Below are 14,546 nucleotides of genomic sequence, written 5' to 3' on the forward strand. Positions count from 1 at the left end.
TACTGAACGCACAACCACTAACCCACTGCTACGCACAACTACGCACTGATGATGTCACCTCGATTGGTGATGAAACGTTTGCAACCAAATTGCCCAGCTCAGCGAACAAGCCAACGACCATCTGATTGGCCTATATGCCCAGCCTACAATGTCGAAAATTGAGTCAGAGTGCAATCCAAACTATGGTGGCGTCCTGATGGTGCCTGTATCAATATGTCCGAAATTTACTGTATTATGGATCAGGTGACGTAAACAGGGAGAGACGGTCATCAGCAAGCTCAGGAAAATATGCTTGTACCGGGTAGCAAATAAGGCGAGAGACTTTTGATTGGTTCACGCCATTTCATGGGACTATGGCTCATGATGGACGTCATACTCTTATTTCCGAGCTTTGAACGGAAGACCGATGCTTCTATGGACTAGTGCCACTACAGAGCAACTTGATTAGACCGGCCCGGATTTTATGACAAAACTGTTCTGTTAAACTTCTCCGTATCATATAGCGCGAAAATATTATCTTCATAGAACTGTTATTTTCTTATGATCTTCTAGAGTGTACCTGTATTCAGTCTTCGCCTAAAAGCTACCAAAGCAGACATAGTAACGTTGGCAGCAGGCTGCTCAAGTTACTTGCGACAGAAGTGTCAAGTAAGCGGAAAAGAAGAATTGTAGCTGATGTGCGTTGCGTGACCAGATGATGCAACAATGCTCGGTGGAACTTATTTGACTGATGAACGCGTTTTTTTTTACACTACGCGCGGTCAGCACGGGAGGATCTTTTGGCAACGAGTTATCTCAGGCGCTGAATGCAAAAACCTTGCCTGATGTTGCCACCATCCACGTGGTAAAAAAATGTAGCTGAAAACCCCGGTTGCACGCCACGAAACATCGTTTTAGCCCCAACTATAGATACGCCTTGCAAGATCTTAACTTTACAGTACAGTTTGCAAAAAATTACCAACCTCCGTTTGCGTATAAAAGGGATACATTTCATTATGAAATACAGGACAAAAATGTTGGTAAGATGTCCGGCCACTTTTAACACAATAAACAAAATATAATCATTTTGGCCATTAGTTGTGTGGTTAAAAATGGACGGAATACTGCAATGCACGAATTCTGATGAATGTTCAGATGACGTTCAGTAGAAATGTATCGTACCCCAGAAATTTCTACGCGCTCAACGCATTCAATATGAACGGGGTTAGGTTTCTCATAGTCCACCCGGAGGATAATCTCTTTTATTTCCGACGTATACCGGCCCAAAGGTCAGGTTGCCCCATTCCACGGACTCCAGAGCGGTGTCAACTGGAAAACATGCAATCACGCCAATTTGAATATAAATGGCCAAAGTGGTCAACCGTCTAGTGAACCTGAGTGGAAGATGGTGAAAGCAAACTTAAGAGTGCGCGTCCCTGGCTATAAACTGGTCGCATGTGACCAACCAAGCATTGCCCATATTTGCGTGGTTTTTGAGCAACAATGCGTGACACGTCGTGTTTGCAGTCTTCTGAGTGTCCCACGTGCATTTCACAGGCCCCATTAACCACCTAGTAGTAGCCTGACGCGTGCGAACAGTAATGTACACCTATGTGTTGGTGAGGAAAAGCCGGTTGCTTTCAACTATGTGTTATCATGACAGGTCAGCCTACTGACTACTGCGGCGTTATTTAGTTACCCAGTTAGAGTTATTTTCAAAAGTCTGAAAAGGTATCTTGTGTACGTGCGTCCTACAGATTCCAATAGGCAAGTCTAGTAGATTACACTCAGTCAATCGAATAAAAGCCTGGTTAAAGTTTCAGTTATTTCTTTAAAAAATGCAGTCATTAATCACCACAATGTCTATAGCAATGTACCGAGCGGCCACATGGCATCTAATGTATGCTGGTCGGTGATACTTCCAGGAGCGCCTGCTTCGTCAAGCCTAATGCAACCCCATTATTCGTTTCTGGGCCTATGCAAAATATCTGGATTTATAGACTGATTGCATCATTGATACAGTCATTATTACCATGCTTCTTGTCGAATGTATGCTGTAAATCAGCCGGTCTTAGTGCGCACGCGATCCTCCCAGAACACCGAGGTCAAATTAGGGACATTATCGCAACGTGATCATGTCAAGTTTGATACAGCGTGAGACTGGTGCTATCATGTGTGCACCGTTTTGTTAGACGCGTTGCTTTGTGCACAAATTGAAGCATGAGCGGTATGGTATATCTGGAAAACGTTTCTACATAACATCAGAGTGTAAGCCGTTGGACTGCAGTGCCAGGTTAGCAAGTGAGCGCGCCAGTCTATCTGGAAGACAGTTTTGCACCAACAGCTACGTAACCCGCAGGAACTGTGCAAAGTGATTAGCTTGGTTTATGAGGGCATCGTCTTACCTTATAAAAGCGGTTCTTATGATGATTGCTATTTGAGTGGCTATACAGAATAATAAACGGATTTTTAGGTTTACGAGTTCAGCATGTAACTGCCGCGAGCAGTGAGCAGCAAGCAGGTGTGTATTTGCAATTTGTGATCAAGACAACACAAATGCCACGGAAAAAACTACAAGCCAAACAGCTTGTAGACGCGCGCTGACAGGGAAATGCAAATGACACATTTTACACCAGCCATTCCATGATATTATTAGAATAAAAACTAAATGGGGAAAAGTGAGCTGATTTTGAGTACTAATACTGTGGCACACTTGGAAATGTGTTACTGGAATGGAAAAATTAACGGCATGCCCATCAGCTGACAAGCCAAAATGAATTGGGTTGTTCTGATAGCAACACATTGCTCTTCGAGAAGCATTTGCAAACCTCACCGGATTATTTTTAGTATTCCAAACCATGTCATTGTGGACGTTTGAATGATCGAGCCAAGCCGAGTGTATAACCGTCTATAAATTTTGAACACCTTTAAAAATTCGCAAATTCTGTTGGGAACATTCATAGGATTGACATGTAAACATAGCTTTGTCACAAAAATGCACACAGAGATTGATTATCGAGTTCTCCCACCGTATGGTACCCGGACTACTGTTCGTGATCGTTTTCTCTCTGTCCTATAATTAACTGTGACCAATTTTTATGCCTCGCTCTGATGAGACCATTCGATATTTCGTCATCTCCGACATTCGTTTGGCAACTTCCCCTCATGGGTTTCAAGATACACGAGCTTGAGGGTAAAACCAGAATAGAACTTGCAAATTTAGTTGGTCCGTCACGAAGCTTTAATCTTTTTTTGAAATATTTGTAGCATGGTAAAGGTGGGTATGTCTTTCGTCCAATGTCACAGGAAGACTGCAGCGAACTATCACGCATTCTGTCTGACTGAGTTTTAGGCATATGGACTGATGGACAAGGTCAGTCGAATGCTCAGTGTCCGGCTCATTCGATTTTGAATCATTTACTGCTCGAATCCATCCTTGAGGAGGACAACAAGAGCGAATTACACGTACTGAGTTTTGAGTCACGCATGCAGAATGTCGCTGGTTGCTTAGTTCAAATCTGGCAACCGGACGTTCTCACGGGTCACCATCCTTTTGGCTCGACCAGCTTCACACAAAGAAGCCGCTTACTACCAACATCCGTCAAACTCAAGTCGTTTTCTGTCACACCTAGTAGCTGCTTTCAAACAGTCCCATAATCATATATATCACTCGCATTCTATTCAGCTGGCCTCCGCACGGTTCAAAGGTGGAGCTTGTCTACGTTTCTAAGTCTTTGGTTCGTTGTTGCTTAATGCCTATACCTTATTTTGCCCACCTTATATCCCTTGAAATTCTTTTTGTCAATTTCAGCTCAAAGTGGTCATGAATGTTGACCAATTCTACTGATGTGTGCCCGACAAATGCCTAAATAATTTTTTCGTGCCCCGCCACTTAGAAAAGTCACACCACATTAACACACTTTCAGAGAAACCAGATATGAACTACGTGCTTTTGATGCGCATATGTGTGCAACTTAGCAAATTAATTACAACAAATGGCTGATCCAAATTTTGAAAAAGAATTCCGCATATCGTTTACTTTTTTCGCTACCATGTTTTGGCTTTGTTGACCTGCGGACTGCCAGATCGGGACCAAACCGAACGGTCGAAAGTTGCACGATGTTGGTATAGAATGAACTATGCAAGGAAGACAAGTCCATATAAATACATCAACAACATAGTTAACCGATATGGTCACACCGTAGTCGGTGTGTATTTCTCTGCTACAAGGCATGTCTAAGCTTCCAGAAGAGGTCGTTGTAAATACGTTTGTTTAAACAGCGCTTTCATATTAGAACAGTAACGTAGAATTACACGATGTCTATCAGTTTGATTAGCTTCAAATAGTTGGTGATACAAGTTTGGATCTTTCAAATGAGAAGAAAACGTTTCTGAGTGAGAGTTCATTGTGAAGCGAACGCAATCAATATAGACGCCCTTAAGCTGAGGTGGAAACGTTACATTACTCAGTGACAGACACTGCCCATCTTACGAGACCATTCCTGTTCTTGCACGCGTAAGCTGATGAATACATGCTGTCAGAAAATCATCACAGAGTACAAGAATCTCAATCTGCTTCATTGGATACAGATGAATTATTTATGGCTGAGATCAGTTATTGAACTGCGCAGATGTTACAACACGACTCGCTTTCCCTTTGTCACCCATCGTAATATCGCATGTGTGTATCCTCGCAAAGCCCAAGTGCCATATGGTACTTACAAGCGATTCTCTATTCTCGGTGTCTCTTTAAAGCACTTTGACAAGTGGGATATAAAATATTCGTGGCGGTTGAAATATTTGAGTAAAATAGCAGGTGGTGTATAACCTTCGGTGTGAATGCAAACAGAATTTATGGATTTTCGTTAGTGTGAGGAGGCTTTGGAGTTTTCATTATTTGACCATGTATTGAACAGCTTACTACTTTAATTAACATTGGGTAAGTACATAAATCCACATAATTAACATAAAATACGACAGAGTAGCTCCCGGAATCACGACAGACATGATAAATTTGATATATGTGACACAAGGCATTATATCTCTGGTCTCTCAGGAAGCGCATAGAACTGTAAAAAGTCGGTACTTTTATGGTTTGGAATATGTTATATGAGTGCACGCACGTTTTTCTGACTGGAACACACTGCCAATCAGTTGGAAAAAATGTCATTCCAGATATACAACACTTTACCGCTTGGAGGTTCCGTTAAAACACGCTGAACACAACTATAACTCAGGAATACACAAAAAATGTTTACGAGCTTATCTGCAAGGAAAATCCTGACTGTCTATGGGTGTTGTCACGACTGTTGAAGTTTGAAGCGCTTGAATTCAAGCAGGTACCGAATTTGTGGACTGAAGTCATACTTGAACAATACAGCGTTTTCCGTAAGGAAGCATTCCTGTCCTACAAACAGGATAACTTGGACAGATCGCACAACTGCAAATGCGATAAAACAAAAAACGCCAAAACGCATGAATGACTGGATTTGTTTTGTGCAATAATCAGCGGTACTAGAGGACAGAAATCTCCAAAGGGTTCGGGTAAGAACAAGAAAACTGGCGTTACAGTCGAGAAACTTATGGTTGTGTGAGAGTAAAAGTGAAATATCTGTAGAACTAAGAGTGGAAGTTGTCCGTGGGCAATCACCATGGCAGTATCAATCTTCAGGGAGGTCTGTGTATGATTTGATGACCGAATAATTGTATTGGAAATTTATGGAACACCATGAAACTCCGTTACGCTACTCCATCTTTAGCCTGAGCAATGAAACTTACGATATATTTACGTACACAAATTCTGGTAACGTCGAAAGACCTAACAAGCACAAAGAGGATTTTTTTATTTGGACCTCATTTGGTCACCACAGAGAGATTTAAACTGGTCACATCATTCGAGGTGTGCATATGCCATTTGTAACAGATCCACATTATTAGATATATCCACTACGGAAATCAATGTTCATGATGAAAGGCATACTGCCCATAGAAGGGGGAATCACAGTAACAACGAAAGCCCAGTTGGGTGAATATAAAAAGTACGTTTTTTCGTCCGTCAAGGCTGCAAGATAGATACAAAGTTGAAAGTCTTACATCGTTGGTTTCACAATGCCGTACTCACAAATGCCAAACACCGGTCAGGAATTGTCATCTGGTGAGGAAAATACTAGATTATGGGAGCCTACCATACTGATCGATAATCCTGGGTGAAAAATCACATTTGGACAATGGTCGTTGGGCGTTGCCTGTTTGGGTGTCTTACGTTCAGTAGGTGTCAGGATATACAGTAAGACGTCGTTGCCAAGCGGCAAGCATGTGGAAACAGTATCATCGGGCCCACAGACTAACTCAGACAGTGATTTATTGAGAATTTTTGTCTTCTTAAGCAATTTGGTGTAAACCTCTCAACGCCTTCGCGATATCACAATCAACCCGTCTCAGGAAAGGAGAGTCCGGTGCATAGTAGACGCAGCAGATCTTAATGATAATATGAAGTAAGTTTTATTGATAAAATCATAATATACGTTTTTTGAAATTTACTAGTATTGTATGGATGAGGATGACATAATCACTCTGGTACCAGAGTGATATATGTGTTGTGCAAAAGAGTAAAAGCTAAATTGCACGGAATTAGCGAATATACACTCATTTGCAAACTAATTTGGTTTTTCGAGAAACTCACTTGGAACCCAGCTGAATCTCTATGTGTTGTGCAAAAGAGTAAAAGCTAAATTGCACGGAATTAGCGAATATACACTCATTTGCAAACTAATTTGGGTTTTTCGAAAACTCACTTGGAACCCAGCTGAATCTCTCGGTTTTGAGGTTTTCAGGCTGTTTTTAGGATGTTAGCACCAAATAGGAACCAATAAAGTTAATTTTACGGCACAACAGCAACCTTAAAACAGTCCAAATGTTTAATATTTGTTCCTACTGTGTTAGTATTTTGGAATGTGTGATGCAAACAGCTGTCGTTTACCAGACTCACTGGCCGAACCGACAGAATAATTGTCTTCTGCAACAATACATATTAACGTTACGTAACTCTCGGACCATAAATGTGTTGCAACGTTGTGATTTACTAGGAACAAATATTATCGCTTTCAGAGTGGTCTTTGTGTTTAGAAGATTGATGACATCCAATGGACGGTTGTCCCTCACAAAAAGAATATCAGTTATATCAAACCATTTAGCTAGTGCAGAATAATAAATAGTTCAGGCAGAATCTTTGATATCGATCGAGTGAATTGACACTTACGCATCTCTGAAAAAGAAATATTGAGATGGTTATTCTTTTTGTTCAAAGTGCGAGAGTCAAATGCAGGCAAAATCTCACGACTACAGGGTTTTAATAACTCTTGATACCCCAACGCACCTTTGTTTAGACTCGTTAAATAACCTTGTTTTATGCGTACACCGAAGGGCTTTCATGGCTATGCTAGCGATTCACTATCAGTTTTATGGATGACAGCCGATCCCTTTAGCGTTAGCTTGGTTTTGTGTACGTTTTCAAGGCTAGTATTATCCGTAATCTTGGAAAAATATTACCTTCACCTAATCACCGCAGCTGCGATGACCCTTTTTATGACAAATTCTTGTGGCCATCACCCAAATAGAACATTAAAACTTATTATATTTCCTTCTACAATGGCTTTTAGTACGCTTGTTTTTATACTCCATTATAGATATGAGAAGCCATATGCCAATCAGATAGTTTGTTATAATTATCCAATAGACAGCCGTCACACAAATTTATTTGAATAAGCAGTATTCCTGGTGCTTGGCACGATATTCAAGATATCGCAATACAATTTTTAGGTGAAGTACACTACTGACAAAATTTCTTGGAATTCCTCGACAGCCAACGCGTGACCTTGCTCTACTCGGGGGCGTCAGGTAGGGACTATGTCCAACGTTATTTTATACTTGAACTAAAATTGGAAAGGTTTCGACAAATACTCCCGTTCACACAGGAATTTGGTTGTGCCAAGAGACTCAGCTATGTTCAGCTAAACCATCCCATTGCAATGGTAATTCCCAAGCAAAATAGCAGCGCAAACGTGCTGTAGACGTTATTTTTTTTAAACGCTCCATTTCCTCAGACAGAAAAAACGATTTCATGTATGTTTTAGGGGATGAACAGTTTATTCTGTTGACACGGTGTCACACTAATGATACTTAATTACACTGAATAGGAGCAGACTGAAATTTTTAATATGGAGCATGCCCCTCCAAGCAAATGGCTGTTGGAAATATTGTTATTTCTTGTCTGAACGCAAATTCTAAACAAGGATACACGAAGCGTATCGAACAACTGAAACAGAGAGTAGAAATATTGGCTGATGGAAACCAGTTAGTTAGTTTGTACCTCTCACCTGATCAGCGCTTCAGTATATCAAAAGCCCACAGGCACATAGTCTTGATTGTGGTGGTTTGATAGAACATTTCATTTGTTTCTTAAATGTTGACCATAATGTTATATTAATATACAGAATTAAATGTGTGTATATATACGTAGACAATAAGCGACATTTCTCAAAGATAGGCATATTGACCATTTAGTTATCTCGATGCTCAATGAATGTGAGAAAATAAAGTTCTTTCTCTCTACAGGCAGAACCCAAATCATAATAAACTTGCATATTTTGTACCTGTGCCTGAAAAAAAAACAGGTATAGATTTTCCCACACTGCAGTCTACCTTGGGGGCTTATCTCCGAACACAGTACCTGCGCCATTCGCCCTACCATAGAGATATCTGGATCTGCCGCCCAAAACACATTACAGATTATATTATATACAAACCCTGTGGAGTTGACATATACGAATATGCAGTTACGTATTATCAAAAATTTGACAGTTCCGTGAGTAACGACCTAGGCAAAACAGGACCGCATATGAGTACATATTTAGTGCACATTTATGCGTTCAAACTTCTGTCAAAACTTGCGAAATGGGTTGACGAAAAGAAAAAAACTGGACATATGTCAATGCATGCAGAACTACCTAGCATTGGTTGCTTCGGCAGCACACTTCTGCTCCGTAATCAGTCCGCCACATCGAAACTTGCTTATACTGATGGAACCATCTGTCAACCAAAAGCCATCGACTGAGCGCCATCAAGGGACCTCCCATATATATGCGATTATTTTTTATGCAGCTGGCTCATCGTCCTATCTTTCCCCATGAAATGCGTGTGTACTTATGTCAGGAAAGGTAAGATTGCATTATATTATGATGATAACGGTTTTTTTCGTAAAAACGAATATCCCAATGATATTCACTGACCAATAGAACAGTTGTCTACTAGATGGGCAGATTACACTAAGCATGTTTGAAGGAGGATTAAGCAGTGTGTCCAAGTATTTGCAACGAATTGCAAGCCCGGTGTTGCTTATTTGGTGTAGTTTTTAGGCAGTCTGCACTAAAGTGAGCAGAAAAGGTGGCATAGAGTTGCGCAACTTATTTCGCATTTTGTAGATCTCACCAATAATTAGTGCGTAAACCAACCTAAAGCACATGTGAAGCGATGCCACCCATTCTCATTGTAAACCAAGAAAAATATCAGTTAAGTTGCAAGTGACCGGAATGTGTATTCCGGAATTTGCATGTAACTGAAATTTGTAGCATAATGTATGTTCACTGGAAACTCAGGGATTGAGCTCACCTGATGAGCGCCAATAATGGCGAAAACGGTGGTAAACTGTCGTGGAGTTTTCAGCAGACTACTCAGTGGCTTATTCTGTCTAGAAGGAAAAGACCTTGTTTTTATGAAACTTAAGCATGTATTCATTTACTACCTTAGGTAAACTGGTCATGGGTCTTCAAAAGTGGACATATACTATACGTCAAATCCGGCTATCTGGAGTTCCCATGGAAACAGCGACATACAAATAATTCTATGCTTTACACTTGAAGTTGGGTCTTCAAATGTGGACATATGCTATACGTCAAAGCCAGCTATCTGGAGTTCCCATGAAAACAGCGACTTACAAATAATTCTATGCTTTACACTTGAAGAGAAAATTAAAATTTTGTGGAGCTTAGACAACACGAACACCACAGTGAAACGGAGTGTAGTATGTCCGCCTCAAGCGGAAATATCAAGATCGTAATGCAAGAACAATTTCTTGTTTTCAATCTTTTGAATGACTCTCCCCTACGTGGAACGCTCAGCACCAGAGAATGTTTACCAAGAAACCAATGATGGTAAACAATGCACACAAAGGATTACGCTGGTAACTCAATCGTATGCTAATAAGCAGCTAACAGTGCCAAATAGGTTTGACAACTTTGGGAACTTGGATGAATATCGTCTGAAGGCATCCATATCGAACCCAGGTCCACTGGGGGCCCAAACTGAGAAACGATTGAGGATTAGTTCCCGTCAAACCTGGACTGTTCTGCTGATAAATATCGCCTGTTGATACAGTTTTCCGAAATCTTAGGGACCATAGGTTTCTTACCATAAAAATAGCATAGAATAACTGGCGACATTTTCACGGTTGTTAGGTTTCAGTAATGGCTATTTACCCACACGAGCTGCCTTAAGTTGCTGAGTACGCACCAGCTGACGAATGGCGGGATAACAGTTAGCTGTTTTGTTGGCAGATGAAGTAATATCTTCGTTGCGCGTTTGTACGTCTTTAACAGTTTAACTCACAAATAACAGTAGCGAGTCCGAAAATTTAGCAGCTAAATACTGTTACACGAAGGAAACCTCGCCAGAGTACCAACAATCACCGTCATGCTCACATCGCATGATGCAACTGAAGCAATGTCAATACAGTCCACGCATGACCAAGCAATGTGGTTAACCACATAAATGGGCGGTTTCAGCTGTGATCACTATCGGATTGCTATTCAAAAGCAGATGTTGGAATCATATTTGCTATGTACCAAAGTTACCATAATCGAAAAAAACAGCCCGATTTGTGGTAACGTCCGGTTACCATAGTATGGAAACACAGGTTTTCCGAGACTTCTAAACTGCTGCCATCGTGAGAGTTTAACTAAGGTTCCATCCTATTTAACCATTCTATTGTGGTTGAAACATTAAAATGATACTGTCGAAAACACAAATAGCTGAAAATCATCTCGCATGGTCTATTCATGGTGGGGATACACAGTGCAATGTAGCGTCTTGACAAACGGGTTGTCAGATCAAAGCCCGTAGCTATAATCCAAAAAACTGATTAAGGAGGTGAACAGTTTTTGAGAAATCTGCTTGGGGCTTAAAAGTAGTAGATGACCCGAGTTGATCACGTAAGTTTAAATGTTCCCAATCTACACGAATTATTGGATGAAGAGACACTAGTTCGCCATCTGATGCATGTGGAGTGCTTCAGGCTATAAATTCGTTAGGCAAAGTTAGAATTGAGCTTAATTTGGGACCAACCGCTTAATAACAAGGTATACAAACTTTAAATAACACTTATGGTTTCTGAAAGCAGTGCAAAGAAGAACCCCTGTCTATTGCTGCGCTGACTGCTCTCACAAAACCACAGTGAAATATCTGCTGCAGTAAGCTGTTTGAATACCTTAAAAGAACAAAATGTCAGTTAGGTTTGAGGCACTGCTATACTCCGACACTTGATTTCGTTCCTTCTAACGTCATAAATTGTGACAAGTGTGTTCAAGTTAGATCGCATCATTTTCATGTTGACTATCATCTTGGTCGTAGGCTTGTTCGCTGAGCAGGACAATTTGATTGCGAAGGTTTCATCACCAATCGAAGTGACATCATGAGTGCGTTATTGGGGGAGCGTAGTTGTGCGTAGCGATGGGTTAGCGTCATGCACAGAACATACCCTCGCTGAGATAGTGTAGGAGAGGAACATTCGCTTCACAAAATGACTTACTTTGGGTTAAGATATATAGTTGACTGGTATTGGATATGGATTAGTATGGATATGATTAATCCAGTCAAAGCTCGCAAATCGTGGATTAGCCACAAGCGGGTTGCTATGATCGGGTCTAATATATCATCAGCCTGCACCAGAGGTCGTTAGTTTACTTCTCAGGGATTCAATTTAATGCCACCAATTAGTGGTATATACGTAAACTATTTGATTCAAGAAAACTCATTGAAATAACATATTGAAAATATATCATTCAACAGTTTAATCCCAAATTGTTTACCATTTGGTACAGTGTAAGACTGGACCGCATAAAGCAATGTTGTCTACTAGTGACGCTGATATATTGCGTACACAAAAGCAGCGATCATGGCAGTTCCATTTGGTATAGTGTATGACTGGACCGCATAAGGCAATTTTGTCTATCAAGTGACGCTGATATATCGCGTACACAAAAGCAGCGATCATGGCAGTTTGAAATTGCATATGCCAACTGATCGACAAAGTTTAGGAGACAGCAAAAACCCAAATCAGCCAGAAGTAGCATCTTTCACAGTTGGTCGTGCGTCTGGCCAGCTGTAAATCATGACTAAATAATAAGGCTAGGGGGTGTCTTTTGACTTTAATTCATGAAGAGCGAAAACACTTTTTGAAGAAAGTCAAATATCATATGTAAGTTGGAGTATATATCACCCTCACTACAGTTACCGGGATGCCACTAGATCACCTATGAATGCCGGTACAGGCACCAGAGCAGAAAGTTTGGAGATCTCGAGATCTTGAGAATTGCAACAAGCCCTGTACATTACACTAGTGTGCTATTCAAAATAGACTAAACTGAAATGGAATTTAGGAAACTTAGAAGGCAAAAGACTCTCAGTGACATCCACCTTAAATTGCTAAAAGTGCTAAACCGCTTTTAATTTTCAAATGGTTCGAAACGGTCTCTACTTGATATATGATAATGTAGTTCTTGCTGTCTGTAACCTCCACCCTCTGTAGAGCAATTCCTTAAAATTTGCGGTGAATCGGAGTCATTGGTTCCAAAATCGATGTTGAAATTATGTTTGACCACGTCCACTGACATCATAGACTAGGCAGTTTTGTGAAATATACGTTCACTAAATGTTACAGAACAGTTTACCCTGCACACCGGTAAATTTTTTTGCAAATCATTCATTATTCACCTCACTCAGCGTGAGACAGTTAATGAGATTATTACTATTGATATCTAATTCTAAACGTCACGATGCTTAACTTCACTTGAGGCAGGATAGGAGGAACGCCTGTTATGTTTACTATGTGCGGACGGTGCTTTTTACTCTTTAGTTTATACGCCATTGTGCTATCGCCAGTTTCCACTAAAGTTAAGCACCAAAATATCATTGATAGCAGTTGCGTTACTGTCTAAAATAATGTGTCCGCAATTGGCGTTTGAATTTGCCGTTCCACGACTGACATGTCATTGTGTAGTTCACACGGTCTATCCGGATTAACACGCATTATCCACAATGGATAGAAATAAATTCAAATTACGTGATTCTACTCACAAAGAAGGAACACTATAAACCGCCAGATGAAAATCGAAAAACTCTGAAGGGCATATGTGGTATATATCAGACCATCGAAAATGCAGCATCAATTATGATTTATGCTTCACACTAATCCATTGTCCAAACGCACTCCCGCAATACTGTCACCTCCTAGGACACGGAGATGTCTAAACGGACGATATTGAAATTGAACCCCACTTTTGCTTAATCGAAGGAAAATACCTGTTGGTGGTGATTTTGGTAATAGTTTGTGGGTTCTTCATTGCTGACAGATCCGTGAAGTAGAGCAGTCTCAAGAAAGTGCTACATTTAGTTGCCTTTTTGAAGCGCCATGAAGCGCCAGTCTATAAGAAACAATAACACCGACTGAACGGCGTTGTTTGTATGCAGGCTGTATGTTACGTCTAGTCTATTCCATGGATTACCAGCGAGCCTGTCACACCAGTCTTTCATTTATACCCTACAAAGCTATAAACAAGAATGGATGAAGCATTCCATATCCTATTGTTATTCAATTGCCTTGTAGCTTGCCGTTTTGGTCACTTCATACTGAGTTTCAAGCTGTCATAGAAAGACGTCTGAGATTAAACCCTCCGTTCCAAATGAGTCACTTTATCACGACATCTCGTCCACAATAGCCTACTCATCAGGATATTAATCTAGCCCTAAAGGTAATCCAATGCAACAATGGGCCCTTTTCTAGCAATGTTCCTTGTCGGTTTTGTTTCAAATATTATTTTGCACCGCTTTTGTATCTCCTGCCCAAATGCAACGCCCTAGTGACGCAATTTATTGAGGACAGTGAATGTGAACGTAGAAAACAAGACAATCAACATGTTTGGATGCACAAAAAGAGATAAAATTTTAATAATTTTGTGATAGATCCACCCAAACAGTTTTTGCAGTAATGTGCCTACGGGAATTGTGTTTTAATATTGATTAAATGTTATAATCCACTGTTTATCTGCTAGATACTGCCAAAAGTGCTCCAGAAGCAACGTTTCGGGTGAAGGAGTTTATGTAGTTCATTCTGATGGCGCAGTGGACTGTTTTCACTTTAAATGATTCATCATTGATAAGTTGATAAAATGGCTTGTTTTGGTCAAAACTTTTCCCGATTCAACAGGAAAATGTAAAAAAAATAATATTGAGTGTTT

General features: G+C 40.5%; 1 protein-coding gene across 1 annotated transcript in view; it reads right to left on the reverse strand.

Moving 5' to 3' along the window:
* Positions 1-1,213: 1,213 nt before the first annotated feature.
* The window catches only part of T265_02776 (hypothetical protein), a gene marked incomplete at both ends in the record, with an annotated part of 71,664 nt that continues 58,331 nt past the window's right edge, over positions 1,214-14,546 (reverse strand). Inside the window, 2 exons of the mRNA XM_009167101.1 lie at positions 1,214-1,373; positions 13,612-13,733. Of these exons, the coding sequence (XP_009165365.1) occupies positions 1,214-1,373; positions 13,612-13,733 (282 nt within the window). The remainder of the gene's footprint in view (positions 1,374-13,611; positions 13,734-14,546) is intronic.

This window comes from Opisthorchis viverrini, assembly GCF_000715545.1.
Source record: "Opisthorchis viverrini unplaced genomic scaffold opera_v5_36, whole genome shotgun sequence".
Lineage (NCBI taxonomy): Eukaryota > Metazoa > Platyhelminthes > Trematoda > Opisthorchiida > Opisthorchiidae > Opisthorchis > Opisthorchis viverrini.